This window comes from Protopterus annectens, chromosome 8.part0, assembly GCF_019279795.1.
Source record: "Protopterus annectens isolate FY-2018-M chromosome 8.part0, PAN1.0, whole genome shotgun sequence".
Lineage (NCBI taxonomy): Eukaryota > Metazoa > Chordata > Ceratodontiformes > Protopteridae > Protopterus > Protopterus annectens.
In genome coordinates this window covers 1,394,267,645-1,394,287,496 of record NC_056741.1, presented here as the reverse complement: position 1 = coordinate 1,394,287,496, position 19,852 = coordinate 1,394,267,645, and the positions used below count along the sequence as shown (strand labels likewise).

Genomic DNA, 19,852 nt, shown 5'->3' with positions numbered 1-19,852 from the left:
GTAGTGGATGATGTCATGTCATCACCACAAGGTCTACCTAAACCTTGTACAAAAAGGTGGTGTAACTTGAACCCAGACAAATACAAAACATTGCAGAGATCAACAAGGGCAAAAGAAAGGACTAAGTAGCATGGGCATATTTCTTAAGAAAACAATGTCAAAGAATTAAGCAAGGTTATGTACAGTGAGTTAGAAGACTTCTGACACTTTCCCAGGCCTCCCAACAATCTAGAAAGCCACCATGCCACAATTCCCTGCAAACCATAACCCAGCAGTAGTGTGCTTACTCAGGTAGCGCCTTGATTAGTGTATGAACAGTTTCCCAAGAGGCTTTCACGTTGTTAAGAACAAGCTTCCGGATGTTGGAAAACTGGCTAGCACATGAACTTTGCAAGGCAGACAGTCCCAATGGATTGGAGCTCAAGTTCAAAAATTCCAACTGAGGTAGGTTTGACACAATTTTACCAACCTGTAACAACAATAAGAAAATAAATAAGCAAATGATTCTAAACCAGTATCAGCCTCTAAGTAAAATTAGCAAACAGCCTTGAAGTGAATTGTGTTAAACCACATGTGCTTAATATATCATTGTTAGTGACTACATATCTATGTTTATATAAAGAAGAAATCTGCCCAGCTTAACAATGAAACTATTTACTTGCAGTTAGGCAATATATAACTGTTAAATCATTTAGATAAATATAGTATTCACAAGGCTCAAAAACATTAATTAAACATTAATTAGAATGAAAGCAAAAGAAATTACAGTTTGCGCATACGCACACACACACACACACACACACACACACACACACACACACACACACATAGGATCACTGTAGTCAGTAAACTTGTGGTTATGCCAAATACCCCCTCCCCTCAAGATGTACCTTCCCCCCACTTAAAGGAGGGAAAAAAAAAACATGTCAGGCCAAGGAAAAAATCCAATTATCAAAATCAGTCCTGAAGGAGGCAGGGGTGTCACTCTGCTTACAATGTAGGAGTAAATGGCTGCAGATATGTTGGCAACCACTGGATAATAAACCCATCTCTCCTAACATGTTTTATTTTTTTTTATACTAGTGCAGCTTCAGAGTGTGTGTGTGTGTGTGTGTGTGTGTGTGTGTGTGTGTGTGTGTGTGTGTGTGTGTGTGTGTGTGTGTGTGTGTGTCTGTCCATTCATCCTGTGAAAGTATTTGAGATCCATTAGGGTAGGGTTTTTGATGGTACAGAATGGCAGGTATAGATTTCTACACATGAATCTATAACACACAGAGTACAGAGCTAGGGTTTCTAGTCTAGCTTGGTAGCTAAGGGTCTAAAAGCCAGTAATTTTTAGTCAGGAATCTTTGGGGCCTTTCCAGCTGCATTACACATCAGGCTAGGTACATGCCAAAAGGGGCACCATAATTAGTAACTGATCTAATTAAGCCAAAGTACAGAGGGGCAATAACATACTTGGACTTAGGTGAGATACTTTTGGAAATCAGTTGTGCTAGATACAAGGATTCCTAGTATTGCAACATGGTGACCAAATGTGAATATTTTATCATCCCAAATGCCAAGAACCTACACTACCATGTCCATTCTGCAGTAAGGCACTAACCATGCTGTAGTTGTAGATAAGGGACATTTTCCCCACAGATGACAATGCTGCACTTTTTTGTATTAAGCTTGAGCCTTTTCTGTGAGTACCACTGGCTTGAAAGAACTTGCTCTTGCAGAAGTGATTCTGTACCACTGCAGGAAAGGACAAAGGCATCCAGTTTGCAGTCACTGGCAAATTTAGTTATCTATGCATCAAGGTTTATGATACGGAGGTCAGAAAGGTATACACCAAAAAAGGAGAGGTCGAAGTACTGAGCCCTGTGGAAAGAATAGTTGTGCAAAATCTTACCATAACCATAGATGTCCTTCTCTTCTATATGCTGCAGTATTCGTCACATAAGGGAGTCTGCTTCCGGCCGACTCGTACATCTGGCCAGTATCCAAAAGTCTTCATGCTACTGAGGGTACGGGCTACGCCGCAACACATTACACATAAGTCAGCCATAAAGAGATGTCTGATATAAAGCGGACATCAGCATGCACCTACCTCAGAACTGTATGCCTCCCAGCACCAACCAGAGATTCTGGTTGGGAAACATATCAACAGGAAACTAGGCAAGGATTAGGAGGAAGGCAGGCTGAGGAACACAATAGTGCAGCATATAGAAGAGGAGGACATCTATAGTTATGGTAAGATTTTACACAACTATTCCATGTCCTTCTATTCATATGCTGCAGTATTCATCACATAAGGGAGAATGCCAAAGTTCAAGCTTGGGACAGGTTGGAAGGAGGAACAGCCAATGCTTTCTCAATAAATCCATGCAGGATTGCTCTTGCAAACCCAGCTCTGGACTTGGAGATGGAGTCAAGTTTGTACTGTTTTGTGAAATTATGGACAAGGACCATGTAACTGCCTCCAGAATGGATCCAATGTCTAAACCTGTAAAAAATGCCCCAGAGGAGGACACTGCTCTGGTGGAGTGAGCCTTCATTGGGGAAGCAAGTGTCTTTCCATTTGATAAATAACAAAAGGAAATGGCTTTACAAATCCAGCTGGAAATAGTTTGCTTGAAAACTGACTTACCCAGAGCTCTTGAGTGGTAAGAGACAAACAGGCAGTCTGATTTGTGAAAATGTTTGGTCTTGTCAAGGTAGTACCAGAGCTGTCTTTGGACATCTAAGGTGCACAGGATTCTCTCACCGGGACACTGGGGTGAAAGAAAAAAGGTAGGAATGTTAATGGACTGGTTTAAAGATAACTCATTCACCACTTTAGGCATAAAGGGTAGGGTTTGTATGCAGGGAGACCCTATCTCTAGGGAAGACAGTGAAGGGGGGAATAGACATCAGGGCCTGTAACTCTGAAACCCTTCTTGCAGAGGTAATTGCCACTAACAAGACAGTTTTCCAAGTACAATGTTGCATAGAAGAGGAGCTTGCTGGTTCAAAGGGTGTCACTGTAAGCTTCTCCAGCACAAAACTAAGATCCCAAGAAGGGGGTATTAGTTTCTTTGGAGGTCTGATACACCTTTAAGGAATAGTTTTACCTGTAACCTACAAGCCAAGGGTGAAGTCATAGGCAGACAAGTAGAGATGGCTGAAAGGTGAGCCTTCACTGAAGAATAGGACAACCCAATCTGCATCAATTCACACAGATGAACCTTCACCAAAGAATAGGACAACCCAGCCTGCATCAATTCACACAGATAGGACAAAACTACTGGGACATCCATTGGCAGCGGTTGCAGATCCTTTTTATGACACCAGATCGAAAGTCTTTTCCATTTGGAAATGTAGGACTTCCTAGTTGCGGCTTTTCTGGCCTCCTGCAGAACTTTTAGCATGTCCTCAAAAAAAAATGTGTCTGTAAGGGATTAAAACCCTATCTCCCACAATATCAGATTCAGAGTTGACAAATGTGGATGTACTAGGGTTCTTTTGTCCTGTGTGAGCAAATCCATTCTGGGGGGTAACTTGTGATTGCCCCTGGCTAGGTGCAGGAGAACAGGGAACCAGTGCTGCCTTGGCCAATAGGAAGTCACCAGCAAGATTTTTGGTTGATCCTACTGAATCTTCAGTAGGACCTTCTGTAACAGAGGTAAAAAGGGGGAGGGGAATGCATACAGAAACATCCTCTTCCAGGAGAAAAACTGAGCATCCACCTTCCACACCAGGGGATGTGGGACCCTGGCACAAAATTTTGGAAGTTGTCTGTTCATTGCAGAGGCAAACAGATCTATCCGAGGAGTACCCCAACGATGGATTAGGTCTAGGAAACACATCCCTGTGCAACATCCATTCATGGGATTGAGTCATGGACCTGCTTAAAGAGTCTGCCACTGTATTCTGGGCTGAGAGTAGATAAACAGCCTGTATGGACTCTGTAAGGCTAATTCCCAAGCCAGTAAGGCTAGTCTGCACAGAATGTAGGACTTCATTCCCCCTGCTTATTGATGTATCAAAGAGCAGTGGTATTGTCTGTGAACCACCTCAGCACTCCTGCAAGGTTGCTTTTGAAAATGTGTAGTGCCAGAATCAGAGCTTTCATCTCCTTCACACTGATATGTTCTTTGGCCTGCTTGGGATACCAAACATCTCTGACTCTGCAGGTTTGGAGAGTTGCACCCCAACCTGTGTCTGAAGCATCTGTGAATAACTCTTTGGAAGGAAGGGGTGGTTGCAGTGGTAGGCCTGGGTTTCTCTTTACCTGAAGGATCCACCATTCTAGTTCCCTTTTTAAACAAGGCATGAGTGGAATCCAAAATTCTCAGAGGTGTAAGTGTTGCATCCACACTGTTCTTAGTTACAATTGCATCTTCCTCATGGGTAATCTAGCGAAGGGTATCATAGAGATGGTTCATGCCACGTACCTTAATAGCCTAAGAAAATCCCTGTCTGTCAAGGACTGGAGGGGAAGAAGGGTCTGAAAGAAGGAAGCAAGGAACAAAACTTTCTCCCCTGGAAGAGAGGTTAGCAGTTTGTCTGTTTGTATCCTGCATCCCAGGAAAATGTGATCCTGTGAAGGGATGAGGGAAGACTTCTGAAAATTTACAGTGAACCCTAGACTCTGTAGATGGGCAACAGTGAAGGATAGGTTTTCTCGAAAAAGCTTTGGGGACTTTGCCTGAATCAGAAGATCGTCTAGGTAAGGGAGAATTTGAATTCCGTGTTCTGCAAAAAGCTACAACAGGGGCCTGTGAAGATTGTTGGTGCCATAGAGAGACCAAAGGGCAAAGCACAAAACTGAAAATGCCAGGAAGCCACAGAAAAATGTAAAAACTTCCTCAACCTTGGGTGGATAGGTATGTAAAAGTAGGCGTCTTTTACATCCAGAGACACCATGAACCCCTGTGAGAAAAGTAGGGGTAGGAGGAAGATAGAGTCAATATATGGAAAGAAGGGACTTTGAGAAAGGTGTTTAAATGGCAAAGGTCCAGGATGGATCTCCAGGGACCATCTGTCCTGGGGACCAGAAACATCCTGGAGTAAAACCCCTTCCTTTGTTGGGAAGATGGAACTTCTTCATCAATAGTTCCCTGAGAATTCATGTCCATAACGACCTGAGGAAAGAAACTCAACTGGTCTTTGGGGGATGGGGTGGAATTCCTCTGAATGAGGGGAATTTTTTCCCAAACCATAAAAATGTCCTGTTTTGATAATGGACAGCACTAAAGATTCCTGAGTAATCAGATTCCAAGCAGCAGGGGACTGACTGAGGCAATGGGACAAGGGGGTGGATGGCCCAGGGGCCTGATCGTCACAGACTACCTGGCTTGGGTTGGGACTGAAAGGACTGTTTAGAGGCAGGGGTAAAAGAAGCAGATTTAGAAAAAGCTGGCTTTCTAGGTCCCTTCTTACTCTTAGATGAAAAAGAAGAAGACAGAGAAGGTTCCCTAATGAAAGCAGTTTTTACTGGATAATTTCTTTGGAACCATGGGATTGGGAAAACAAGATGATGTTTTAGATCTTGTAAATCCTTTCCTTTCTCCTGGAGAGATTTAAAGAGCTCTACAGCTGAGCTCCTAAACAAAGCTTTGTTATCCAAAGGCACATCCAGCAATTTGGCTTTGAAATCTTCAGGTAAAGGCTGTAGCCTAAGCCAAGAATATCTTCTCAGAACAAATCCAAGCCCTAGCAAAGGTATCAGCAGAATCATAACTGCACTTCATAGAGTGCCTCGTTACTTGTGCAGTAGAATTAGAGAAAGTTGCTAATTTTGATTTTGCTGGGGAATCTGGAATGTCTGCCAAAGTTTCCACTGCATCCGCTAGAAGGTCCAGCGAGTACTTTGCCATGTGGGTCTGACAGTTTATTTCACAGAAGGCCAAGTATAGACCTTCTTGTCTAACCTTTCCATGACCTTACTTTCCTTATCAGAGGGTAGCAAGGAAGCAGATGGTAGAAGTTTTAAAGCCTTATCCATGGAGACAGAAATGGTATCTGGATCAGCAGCAGGAGCCTTGAAAGGAATTTAGAGCCCTCAGGAACTTTATAGAACCTGTCAGGACACTTGGGGGCAGGAGGTTGAGAGTCTGGATATTTGGAGGCAGCAGAGAAAACATCCAGAAAGGCAGGCAGGACTGGCATACCCTAAGGGAGAGGCCAACTGAGTGGAGTAGGCTAGAGACTCGTCTCCTGAAGAATCCTCCTCCTCCTCTGAGGAAGTGTCCACAGATGTCCTTTTAAAGGATGTGGTAAGAGATAAGGGCTGCAGAGGAATAGAAGAAGGGAGGTTAGCGAAGGGCCATAAAGGCACTGAAGAGACTCTGAGAAAAGGTTTCCCAGTCAGGGGCCTGCTGAGGGGGCAGCAGGAGACACATGCTTAATCTTTGTCTTTTTCTTTTTAGGGGCTTCTATGTGATGGAATATGGATGGACCGGACGTCGGCCAACATTTGACAATATCCGAAAGAACATCTTTATGCACCGTGATCTGTGTTATGCCACAAGTGCATTTGGATATAATGAGCATGAGTTCCGCCTTCTCACCCTGATCGGATGACTGCCTTTCCTTCACAGATGTGCCAGCAGACTCCTTTGGGGCCTCCATTGTGGTATCTTTATGTGGAAACTGCCTTCCGCACAGACACCTGCCCCTTTCCTAGCTGACATTAACCCAACAACAAGCAGCAGCAAAAATTTTTAATAAGAAAAAATCCCAACGGAGACTTTTCTAAAACTCAAACACAACAAATCTGGCGAGCGTCTGCAGTAGGTGATCGGACAGGTAGCAGAAAAGTTCTTAGGTAGGTGTGTGCCAATGTCCACTTTATACCAGACATCTCTTTATGGCCGACTTACGCATAATGTATTGCGGTGTAGCACGTTCCTCGCAGTAGCATGAAGGTTTTTGGATACTGGCTGGACATACGGGTCAGCCAGAGGCGGACTCCCTTATGTGATGAATACTGCAGCATATGAACAGAAGGACATCCCCAGTGGATGCTTTCCTACTATCTGAAGTGGCACCCACCACAGTTGTGTTTGTTCTATCGGTCATTCAATTTGCAATCTATCTTACCACAAAAAAGGGTCTACCTTTATTTCTTTGAACTTGTTTAGAATGCCTGCATGGAGTACAAGAGTCAAAGACTTTGCCCAGATCGAGATATGCTGCATGGGCTAAATGGCAACTGTCCACTGCCTCAGTAAGCTTCTCAAAGAAGTTTACCAAATTTACCAGAAATGATCTGCCCTTGACAAAACCAAACTGTTGCGGGTCCATTTACATGAGATTTTTAATATCATAGTTTAAGAGGTCGCATAAGATGCATTAGGACAGTTAGGTTAATGGTCAGTTAATTCCTGTGGCATGCAAGAATCACTAGTTTTCCAAACATCAGGGATATACCTTGTGGTTAGGCTTAAATTAAACACATGCAGGAAGGGGGGTTCAATAAAGGCATGTCTGTTGCTGCTAATTAGGCATCCATGTAAAATGTCAGAACCCCTGTAAGTGTTTTTTTTTTTTTTTTTTTTTAGTTTGAGAGAGTACAGCCAGGATATATTCCATGGTGATCATAAGGGGTTAATTAAGCTCTGGAATATGCATCATTTTAATGACCATTTCTGGAGTAGAATTAGCATTAAATTTGTCTGCAGGCTGTGCCTTTAAGGTGAGAGTGGGTAATAATAAAGGCAGTATATCTGTACAAAGGAAATAGGAAGTAATCTCAGCAGGAAATTCTTACATTTAGGCTGCCTCATCTGCAATATAGCATCTCCAGCAAGTTTTTTGGCACCATTATACTCCACTGAAGTCCAACACAAGTTTTCAATTTAATATGTGGGGAGAAGTCCCACATTACTGTAATACTGGTGAACAACACTATTTGTACTCTAAGCAAGAAATGTGCACTACGTAAACCTTCAAACTATAAATACAGCACAAACATAATTTTCAGTTATAATGATACACGGATTAAGTCTCACTTGCAAGGAGCCAGACAAAATTACATTCCTAGTCCAAATCCAATTCAAAGAAAGTGGTAGATGGATGCACTTTTTATTTTATTATTTTTTCAGTAGTTTAGTCCACTAAGCTTGTTGCCTATTTTTAGGGAGACTGGAGGTGTTATTCATGTCAGCTAATGGAAATTTGAACAGCAAGCCACAGAAATTTAGCAATAGCTGATAATGAACTTGTACACAGAAAGGTAACAAGAAATATAAAAGGAACTTTACAATATGAATACAATAAAAATGTTTACTGTGAAAGAATGCTATTAAAATGAAGAATGACCACAGACAACTCTGGTGAGAAGAAATATTCAATAGGTTTAATGTGGTACAGAGCTGGCATAACTGAGACAGAAAATATTAACAGGGTATTTTACTCATAAGAAAGAATGAAATACAAGACAGCTACTTAGAACTTCAAGTGAAAATTCTTATAACATAAGAAAGTATAATGGAAGTGAAAAAAATGATTTGCTCATAAAGAATACAAAGTACAAGACTACTAATCATTTTCCGTTTGAATGCAAAATGTTTTCTGGGTTCTGATATTTGTTGTTACAAAAACTGAGTTTTGGTAGCTGAGTCTTTGGACTTTGAAACAGGAGAATGTAGTTACAGTAATCATTATGATAACTCACTGCAAAATTCAGTTAGAGAAAGATTTTCAAACATGTAGGCATTTTTCAGAAGTGGATGCAAGAAAGTTTTAAATACGAAGGTAGAAGAATGAAGAGGGAGTTCATCAAATCACTTAACTGCATGTTTATTGCAACTTCAGTTGTGTTAATTGTCAAACTGAACCTAAAAATGGTCCAACAGGTTCAGTATTCTAACCCAGTTAAACATAAATAAATAAATAAAATAAAACCAAAAGCCTGAAATGGTTGCATATGTCTGAACTGGTGAAATTTAACGTGTTTCTGTTTGTTAAAATGTAATGTTTTATGTTTATTCTGTGTTGATTTCTTTTTGCAGCTTTCTTTTGCAGCTTTCTTCATGTTTTGTTGAACTGATAACTGCCATTCTGCATTTTCTGAAATTTGGTTAACTAAAACACCTCTACTTTTTTATGAATAAGTGCCATGAGATTTGGCTTACAGTGCAGGTAGATGGTACTATGGTTACTTCAACATTTCATCCAAAGGATGACTCCTCAAGTGTGGCAGCTGTAGTAGCAGTCTGCATTACTGAATGCATCCAAGCATTTTGTAGCAGTAGTACACAGTCTTCTGATCTTGCAACATCAAGGGCAAGAGTACTACTTGTTCAGCCACTGACAGTGTCTTATTGTCCAAATGTTTTCCCATGTGAAAAAATTCTGTTAAGGTAAGAATCCTCACACAACACTACTATCTCATTTCTAGGAGAGTCATTTGAAGAGTACATTTTTTCTTGCATCTAAGTAAAAATCCATGAAAGTGCTTGCAACAACCTGTGAGGTATAGACAGAGACAAACATCTACTCTTGGTTGCAGGAGCCCAGAGTATGGGGTAATACTTACATGAGAAACATCAGCCTGCGTATGCTGCATACAATGAACTGAAAGTAAAACAAGTGCTGTGAAAAAACAAAATCATGTTGTAGTACATGAAGAAACATAAAATGTGGAGATGTGTGTGTTATACCCCAAAATGAGAAAAATGTTTAATCTTTTTAAGGTCCTAGAAAAAGCAAAAAAAAAAAAAAGTCTTTCAACATCATTAGCAACCAGTAACAGGTAGCTATGCCTTATTATGGAAACTGCATACTCATTAAAGTCTATAAACTACATGCCTATAGCAAAATCCTAAAAAAGAATATAACTGATAATGACCTGCATACCTCTCAACCACTTCTACTTCAGAATTTGAAAGACAGCTTGCATCTCTGCTCTACTTTGGCTGCAGACTGCTTCAAATGCCACTCTTTCATTGGCTAAGTGATACAGCCAATGAGAAATAAGTTTCCTTGAGCTAGTCACAGTCAAAGGGGGTCCAATGACCGACAATATTTTATGCATTTCTGTTTCCCTGGCAACTGTATTGTTTTTAAAAAAAAAAAGAAAAGTCACACAGGGCTCTTAGTTTACTGAGTTGTCACGAGTTGCTAGCAGCTGAAAAGGTATCAGTTAACTCAGCATTTCCTGAAGACTAACGGCATTTACTGCTAGATGACTGAAAGGAGGAAAAGAGCTTTATCTATGTCTGTATTACAAGCAGCAGTATACTACTCAACTATTTCTGGTTTTACTGAATCTCTCAAAGTATTTGAGGATTACTGTTATTCTAAAAAATAATGTTGCTGATATAAAACCTGTTCTGCTGGCTTTTTGAGCTAATTAGAGTAATATTTAAAAAAGGCACACATCTCCGGGAATTTTGTTCATTATTTTGAGTTTGTCCAAAATTCTTGAGCAATGATTGACTTTAACAATTGGCTTAGCTGCTGGTGTCATACCAAAGGGGTCCAATACTTGTCAGCCTGGGAAGACACAGTTGGCAGGCCATGCTGCTTTGCCAGGTATGGTCTTCAACTGTCACCTCTGGGCTTTTGAATATTGGCTAAAACATTATCCACCCAATAGTGCCTTTTTTTGGCATGGCCAAACAGACAAACCTTCCAACATAATAAAAGCTACTCAGGACAAGGTAAAGATTTTACTGCTCAGTGCAAGGAGTCTCTGCACTCCCTGGAACCTCTCCTCACCCTGGGGAATGCTGACATCTGTACAGTTACTGAAACAAAGTTCAGAGCCATGGAAACCACTCTGGAAGTACATGGCTATAATTTCCTTTCATACATTCTGACCACCCACTGAATGCAAAAGGCAGAGGTGCAGCCATCTACATAACGGCTAAGCACAACTTAAGGCTGGTCAAATAATACGACATGCTTGATCAGCACCATGTCCAACTAACCATGGGAAAAATCCATTGCCATATTCTTGCTAGCCACAGGTCCTCCACCATGAACCAGTAAACCCATACATCAAACCTGAAGTTACTAGAAGTACTCACCATCCAGCCCAGTACCATACTCATGGGTGATTTTAACTGCCCATTTATTAACTGGGAGGCATGCATGGCCACTAACATGCAGGCCAAAAGATTTTTTGACTTTTTAAATTTAAATGCCAACTAGGGGAACAAATATCCTAAATGTGGTACTCACAAATATGGAGGAGTGCTGACCACCGCCCATGTAATGTCCTCACTGGTAAGATCAGATCACAAAGAAGTCCCACCCACCTAATTCCATAAACATAAAGAACCTCTCTAAGGTAAATTACTCCCTATTAAGGGACATCATGGTTATTTCCAAGCTCCCCCAAATCCAGAAAAACACAGAAACCTATGCAGAGGCATACACAAAAGCCCTGTATGACCATATAAACAATTGGATAGAAATGTCAGTACCAGACCAAAATAAACCCAGGTCAAACTGCAAAAACAAGCCACTCTGGTGGACCCCTAGTATTAACAGGCTGTACAGCAAATGAAAGAAAAGCTTGTTAAGAATTAAGAGGGAATGTGCACAACAAAGCATAATGTCCCTCATTAGTCTAAACAAGCAAATCAGTGAACTAGTCAAGACTCTGAAAGCATATTTTAAGGTAAAGAAATAACCTCCAAAGCTAAGGATAATCTAAATGGCATTTTTCAGTTATGTCCGTAGTCTTAAGGGCAACAACCAACAATGTGCGGTATTAGTTGTAGATGCCATCACCTATACTCAGTGAGAAGATATAGCAAATCTGCTGGCCGACAAATTCTGCTCAAATTTCACCTCCCCATCACCCCAGTTTCTCCCCTAAGAAATATTTTCCACCACTCCTCAGCTAGTTATCACCAAAGAGCAGGTTGCCACTGCGCTCCCTAAAGCTAAAAAGATGGCTTCAATGGGGCCAGATGATTTACCAGGTTGCCACTTAAACAGCTTACATCAGGACTTATTAAGCACTTTAGGATATCTATTAACCATGGCCTCCAGACTGGCTTTGTCCCGATAGAGTGGAGGACAGCAACAGTCATCCCTCTGCATAAAGAGGGACCATCTACTGACCCTGGAAATTACAGGACCATGGGTTTGATTAGTCTTATATGTCAGGCCATGGAAAGAATAATCATGGACTTGATAAATAATGTCACAGGAAATGTCTAAACACTGGACTCGACCCAATTCAGCTTTGTCAAAGGCAGGTCATGCCGACTGACTCTGGTAGATTTGTTTGAGAAAGTCACTAAGGCCATGGATGAGGATAAAACAATAGATACCACCTACTTCGACCTGGCCAAGGCATCTGACATAATTCCTACCTCATGTATTATAAACAAACTCACAAAACTGGGCATAAATCCCTACATCATCAGATGGATAGTCAACTGGCTCATGGACAAGACACACGTGGGTAAAGTAGATGAATCCAGATCCAGGAAGAGTCCGGTTACTATTGGTGTGCCACAGGACTCAGTGCTGGGACCACTCCTGTTCAGAATATAATTTTCTGAAGTCAAAGCTAATGAGGAAGGCCTCCGGATGACAAAGTTTGTTAACGACTGCAACCTGGAGGCAATCACTAAATCCCCCAATGATGTAGATATCCTTCAGGTGGGTCTAGACTAATGACTGGTGCCAGAACCATGGCCTAAAATTAAATGCAAAAAAACACATTATCATATCCTTTGGGAAGTCATATACCCCTGCAAATTGCAACACCAATAGCACACTCCTAAGAGTAAACTAAAAGGTGAAGGTTAAAAGGTGAAGGATCTAGGTACACAAATTGATAGCATCCTTAACTTTGACAGCCATGTGTCCACAGTGATGAGGAAGTCCTTCTAAGTAGCACAACTTATAAGGAAAGGTATGACATCCAGATCGAAGGAAATTATAGTCCAGCTGTACTCAGTCCTCATTAGACCAATAATTAAGTAAATAAGTAATTTTGCATACACTTGACCAGGCACTTACAACAGCTGAAGTGACCTAAGAGGTTCCTCACAAAGAAAATATAGGGTGTAAATATGTCCTAAGCAGACAGATTAAAAGCTCTACCCCTTAATTCTGTCTCCTACTGACTATTAAGTGGTGACCTATGCCTAACCTACAAGGCACTCACACATCCAGTCCTGATGGAGCTGCTACACATTCGCAAATCAAACAGAAAGAGGGTCACCCGATTTAGGATCTAAACTTAGTCCGCGACTCAAACAAAACATGCTGAGAGACAGATATGTGTCTCAGAGATTGCCCACTTTTTTTGGAACAGGCCTCCTATTCACATTAGGCAGAGCCCTTCCTTGGCCCTTTTCAAATGGAAATTGGATCAATGGAAGGGGGATTACAAATCCACACCTGGGGTAGCTCCTATGTCCCTTATGCACTAGGACAATCTGTAAGATACTCAAGGCATAGGCACAAATCCATGCCATCCTCTTCCACTAGGGCCATATGTAGGATAAAATCGGGTTATATTAGCTAGGCTTATAAGGGTTCTTCAGCCATTAGCCTAGTAAACTCCTGTGAACCTATAAGTGGATGACATAATACTAAGGAAGAGGCTGGGCATCCCATGTATCCAGCAAACAAGATGGAAAGGCAGTGCAACAAAGCCATTTGACTTGGGATCCAGAGTGTACTACATAGAAGGATGGCGAACAAGAAATGGTATGGGAATTACGGTGAGGGAGAGACTTCAGAAGTCAGTGAGGGGTGATGAATGTCATCATAATTAGTGACAGACTCATGGCAATCCAACTCCAGCCTAATGACAGGGCAGTATTCATAATCTCAGCCTATGCCCCACAGCAAGATTGTGATAATGTGGAAGAGTGTATTCACACAGCAATTGTAGGACCTATTAGATAAAACAGGAAAACATGAACCGGTGTTAATAATGGGTGACTATAATGAACATGTCAAGACACACAGACTTCCCCCTTGTAAAGAAAGGGAACTGGGGTAGAATCAGTGATTGCAAAGTCATCCCCAGTAAAACAGACAGCCCACAACATAAACCATTGGTTGCCACAATCGGCTGAAAGCAGTGGCCAGAGCAGGCTCTAAGGTCAACAGAGACCAGGCTGAAGACCTGGAAATTGACTGGAGAGAAAGCACAACAGTTTAAGGAATTACTAAAGGGATCTAGCACCTCAAAAAGCAGTGGAAACAACTGGAGTTAAAGAAGAATGGCAGTGCCTCAAAACAACATGTGGGGGGATCACAGAGGAGATATGCAGCCAAGCCAGGTATGGAAATAAGGTACATGATTAAAGCTGGTGGTGGAATGGCAAAGTCAAGGAAGTCATCAAAAGAAAGGGCAGAGTTTAAGAAAAAGTGGGAAGTAGAAAAGATGGACCAGGCTAAGAAGGAATACGGGTTGGCTAACAAAGATGCTAAGAGAGCAGTTGCAATGTCAAAGACCAAGGTATCAGAGGCACTCTGCCACTTTTTGTAAAAAGACTTGGTAGATGCCACAAAGAAACTATATCAGGTTGCAAGCAAAGACAGAATGATAAAGAAGATAGTCAGACACCCTTCATAAAGGATGCCAGCAACAACCTGCTCATCAGTCAACAGGACATCAAAGGCTGATGGAAGAAATACTTCCAGCAGCTTTTGAATGAAGAAAACCCCGCAGAAGCTGTACTACCCCAGACACAGCCAACAATGAGTGAAGAGAAGGAGCCCACTACAGAATAAGAAAGAACAACACTAAGGAAAATGAAGTCAGGGAAAGCAGCAGGTCACAGTAGATATGATACAGATGCTGGGTGTGATAGGGGAGAAATGGCTCCTAATGGTACTCATGTGGAGAGAAAGGCATACCTCAGATAACTGGAGAATAGGCATACTAGTGCCAGTGTTCAAGAATAAAAGGAGATATTCACAACTGTGAGCAGTATGGAGGTATCAAACAACTCTCACATTGCATGAAAGTTCTGGAGAGGGTGATCAATAAAAAAAATATGCAGAGTAGTAGAAAGTACGATAGGAGATGAGCAGTTTGGATTCAGATCAGGATACAGCACAACTAACCCAATGTTTGCAGTGAGACAGACAGTTGAGAAGAAGCTAAACATGAGGAAAGGATCCAACAGTGCATTCCTAGACTTGGAGAAAGCATATAACAAGGTCCCAAGAAAGCTGATTTGGGCATACATGTGGTTGTTCGAAGTCCCAGAAACATTGGCAGAATTACTGCAGGCTACATACAAGGAAACAATGACTTAAATAAGAACAGTTTTGATCTCAAAGACAGGTTCCCAGTGAGAGCGAGTGTGCACCAAGGTTCAACTCTAAGCCTACTGCTGTTCACACTGCTGGTGATGGACTACATTAGCAAACAGGTCAAAGGAAACAGATCAACAATGTTGCTGTATGCAGACTATGTGGCATTACAGGCAGACTCTGAGCAAGAACTTCAGCAAAGGACAGGGGAATGGAATGCAAAACTGAGGGCACATGGGATTAAAACTGAATACAGATAAGGCAGTTGTAATGGCAGCAAATGGTGGAATTCAGAAGAAGCTGAAAATTGAGACAGAAGGGAAAATAGTGAAACAAATTAGCAGCTTCAAGTACCTCAGAAAGGTAGCTGAGGAGAAGGGAAGTCTTAATGAAGAGGTCAGAGCTAGAATCAGAGGGGCTACAGCCAAATGGCACAGAATGTCGGGTGTAGTACATGACAGAAGAATGCCAAAGAAGCTGAAAAGTAAGGTGTACAAAACAATGGTGCAGCCAGTTATCAATGTATGGTACAGAAACTTGGGTAATAAAGGCAGAGAGTTGAGGAAGCTTGAGGTGATGGAGATGAACTGCCTGAGACATATGGTAGGATGTACACTCTGGGATAGACAAAGAAATGAGGACATAAGAGCAGAAGCCAATGTAGCTCCAACTGCAGGAAAGGTCAAACAGAACAGATTACAGTGGTTCAGGTACATGTGCAGGAAAGCAGAAGACAATCTGGTGAAGAAGATTTAGGACACACAGGAAGAAGAGAAAATGAGGGCATCCACCAAAGAGGTGGATGGACTGTGTAGGAAAACTGTGACAGTCAGGCATGAGTGTCAAAGAAGGCAGGACAGTAAAACTGGATTTATGTATTGCGTGGAAATAAAATGATCAAAATCTTCTTTTTTCCTGGGGAAGTGAGGTAATACATTATAAATTGCCCAAATGAGCAAGGAAACTGTAGGCTGTGTGTGGCTTAGTTAGAAATGCATGGAAGTCTATCTCCAATTCTAGACTAAGGTGCCTTCATTTTTATTTATTTAATTAATTATAATATACATGTGTTTTTATTGAACTCTACACCCATGTCTTAATCAAAAGAAAATATACAAACTATGCTAATTCAGCTAACAAGATTATATTTATGCCTGTCGAATACAGCAAGTCAAGAAAACAGACAAGCTTATTATTACTATTGATATGAGATGAGGTGGTGAAGGATAGCCCTAGCCTCTATAAAAACACTGTTATTTATTTATTTATTTATTTTTTTTGCTTTTTGTTCAATGCATAAAGAGTTGATGTCTTTTTTTCATTAAATCAGTTTCTGACTAGATGTCTCTCGATGAAGAGTCATATACCTACACGTACTGTATATATTTTATATATGTATACACACATGGTACCGCGGTGGTGGAGCTGCGGTAGCATTGTCGCCTCACAATAAGACGCTGTCCGGTTCTCAGCTAGAGTGTCTTCTGCGTGGAGACATGCGTGAATGGGTGTACCTTCGTTGAAGGTTGTGCGTCAGGGCTGGTAACTCGGCACGTAAAAATCAACTACCAATCATTAACGGACCGGAGTTCCGCTGTGGCGACCCCTAACCGGGAAAAGCCGAAAGACACAACAACATACACACATGCATGTGTATGTTTATAAACACACATTTATGTGGTGTAGTCAGGCATGTAACACATGAAATATCTTGTACTGCAGTCTAAGAGAATAAGTGATGGTACTAGCTCTGAACAGAGTTTCCTAATCCTAAAGTACAAGACATTTCATTTATTAATAAACCAATTCCCCATATATTCTTTTTTTTTGTTTGCTTTTCCCCATTTCTAAAATGTGAATTACAGTTTCCTACTCAATTTAATAACCTGGGATAACTGCATAAACTTTATGCTCAATAGGATTTTAAACACTTTTCATACTTTTTTTTTATGCATGGCATGTTTTCTAAATGGTACTCTATTATAGCTCTGAGGTGCATTTCTACTTTTTTACTACAGGTGCCATTTTTATGTTACGTTATTTTAGTAGTATGGGGAAGACTATAATAGAGTTTGATAGCTTTACAGCTTACTAACATTTTAATTAGTTTAATCGTTGAGATATGTAGAACTGATCTGGTTCAATGGTAATGATGTCTTCCAACTGATTAAGTGAAGTCCCATGTTTATTTTAACTTTTGTTTCTTTTCTAGGTAGACTATTTAAGATGGCAGAACTGATTTTTTGAAGAGTCACTTAAGCGTATTTTGTGAGTGCCTTCAATAAATTTAGATGGCATTTCCTTAACTAATGACGCAAACAAAATGGTGATAAATTCCCAATGATGTAGACAGGATAGCAATAATCCATCAACAGAAAGATGTTTTTATTAAGCTATTTATCAGTGTCCACTGCAGATATATTTTTGTGTGTGTGTGTGTGCAGTTCCTATGGTCAAGCAGTTCCAGTTCATGGTTCACTCATGCTGTGCTAATGACTATCTATCAAAATCCAATTATTTCACTGTGAGGAGCTAGGAGAACAGGACAAGCCCCACTACAGGATCCATGTTAAAGCTCACTCCTGAGGTTCACTAGACTATGATTGACAGTGCACATATCAACTTTCTTAAAGTCAATGAAATCAAACACATATTTGTTTGCATTTCTCTGTATGTATAATATATATATATAATATAGGTGTGCGCACACATACACACACACATATATACATATATATATATATACATATAGAGAGAGAGAGAGAAGTTTATCATCAAATATCAACTGACAGACTAATCTACCCACATACAGTTGATCAGAAACAACTGACTATAGAAAAGTTGACTATTGCTCCATTGCAACTACACACTATTGCAAATGTCAAGCACAATACATTTATTATACAAAAAGAAACCCCTAAATCCAAATTAAAAATACATACTACAACGGAACTCTAAAAACAAACTTCAAGACATGAGAGGATCATCATGGAGCTCATAAACAAAGACATTGGGGACCTACAGACACTAGATCCTACCCAGTTCGGCTTTGTCAAGGGCAGATCCTGCCTTTTGAACCTGGTTGACTTCTTTGAAACAGTTACCAAAGCCATAGATGAAGGAAAGGTAGACCACACAGCCTATCTGGACCTTGCAAAGGCATCTGACACAATACCGCACTCGGGCATCATAGATAAGCTATCCAGCTTAAATATAGACCCCTATGTCACAAGATGGGTCGCAAACTGGCTCAAAGACAGAACCCACAGAGTGAGAGTTGCTGGAGCCATGTCAGACTCGAAACCAGTCACAAGTGGTGTCCCACAGGGTTCTGTCCTGGGACCACTCTTGTTCGGTATATACTTTTCCGAGGTACAGGCAAACGTGGGAGGACTATGGTTCACCAAGTAAAACACTTTCTCACTCCTCGCGCTAAAATTACAATTGCCAGCACACACCTACTATCAACTCTTTTCTATGCCTCCCCCCTCTTTACAAACCTAAACAAGACAACCCTTAACAAACTTGCTTCTTGTTACAATCACATAGCTAGATTTGCCACAAATTCCACGTTTAGAACGCACCACTGCACTAACTTGAAGCAACTAGGGTGGTTAGAGTTTTCCAGCCAACTCCATTTCAACCAACTCAAAATGGCTCACCAGATACTGTATCACTCAGAGAAAACACCAGCTCTGAAAAACATCATTCACCCCTATATTAACCTGCAATCTTTACGCTCCTCCAATAAGATCTTAGCTCAAACTACCAAAGCCAATAATTCTGCTGGGGATTCCCTATTCTCAAACTTTGTAGGTAAAATGTGGAACTCCCTACCGACCATGCTCACCTCAGAACCTTCACTCCTACAATTCAAAAAAAGCTTAAACCCCATCTCAATACTCTCTGGCAATGTCCCTGTTCCAAACCTGATTAACCACTATCATTTACCCTTCTCTTACACCTCACTATCCTTAACCACTTTTTAACAAGGCACCTCGCCTTTGTAACTGACCTATGTTTTTTTTTATATGCTGCTGTTATTTTTTTCCCAAGATGTGATGTATCTTTATATTGTATTTAGAACTCAACTATCTTCCTTTTTTGCATTAACAATGTTCATATGTCTGTTACGTACCTGGAGCTTTTCTCCCCGGGCCTCTGCTGAAAATGGACATGTATCCAGTCGGACTCTCCCGGTTAACAAATGTAAAATAAAATAAATAAAGTTCGCAGACGACTGCAAACTGGGCGCCATAATCAACTCTCCAGCTGACACAAACATCCTTCAAAGAGGTCTCACAGAGACAGATAACTGGTGCCAGCGCCATGGTTTAAAGCTAAATGCCAAAAAATGTATAGTTATACCCTTTGGCAAAAACAATGTGCCCACAAATTACCACATAGGCGGAAACCCATTAAGTACAGAGAAAGTTATTAGGGACCTGGGGACCCAAGTTGATAGCAATCTCTCCTTTGAAAACCACATTGCCAAAGTGGTTAGAAAGACCTTCTACATAGCCCACCTCATCACGAAGGGTTTCACATCTAGATCAAGAGAGGTAATCGTGCCCCTTTATTCATCCCTCATCAGGCCCATCATAGAATACAATGCCCCTTTTGGGATGTACCT

The 19,852-nt window shown here is 41.0% G+C and overlaps 1 protein-coding gene across 2 annotated transcripts in view; it reads right to left on the bottom strand.

The window, feature by feature from the left end:
- Positions 1–19,852, bottom strand: part of TBCEL (tubulin folding cofactor E like) — a 730,316-nt gene that overhangs the window by 295,785 nt on the left and 414,679 nt on the right. For both annotated transcript variants that reach the window (XM_044080979.1, XM_044080980.1), the window contains exon 4: positions 288–469. In XM_044080979.1, coding sequence (XP_043936914.1) covers positions 288–469 — 182 coding nt within the window. The remainder of the gene's footprint in view (positions 1–287; positions 470–19,852) is intronic.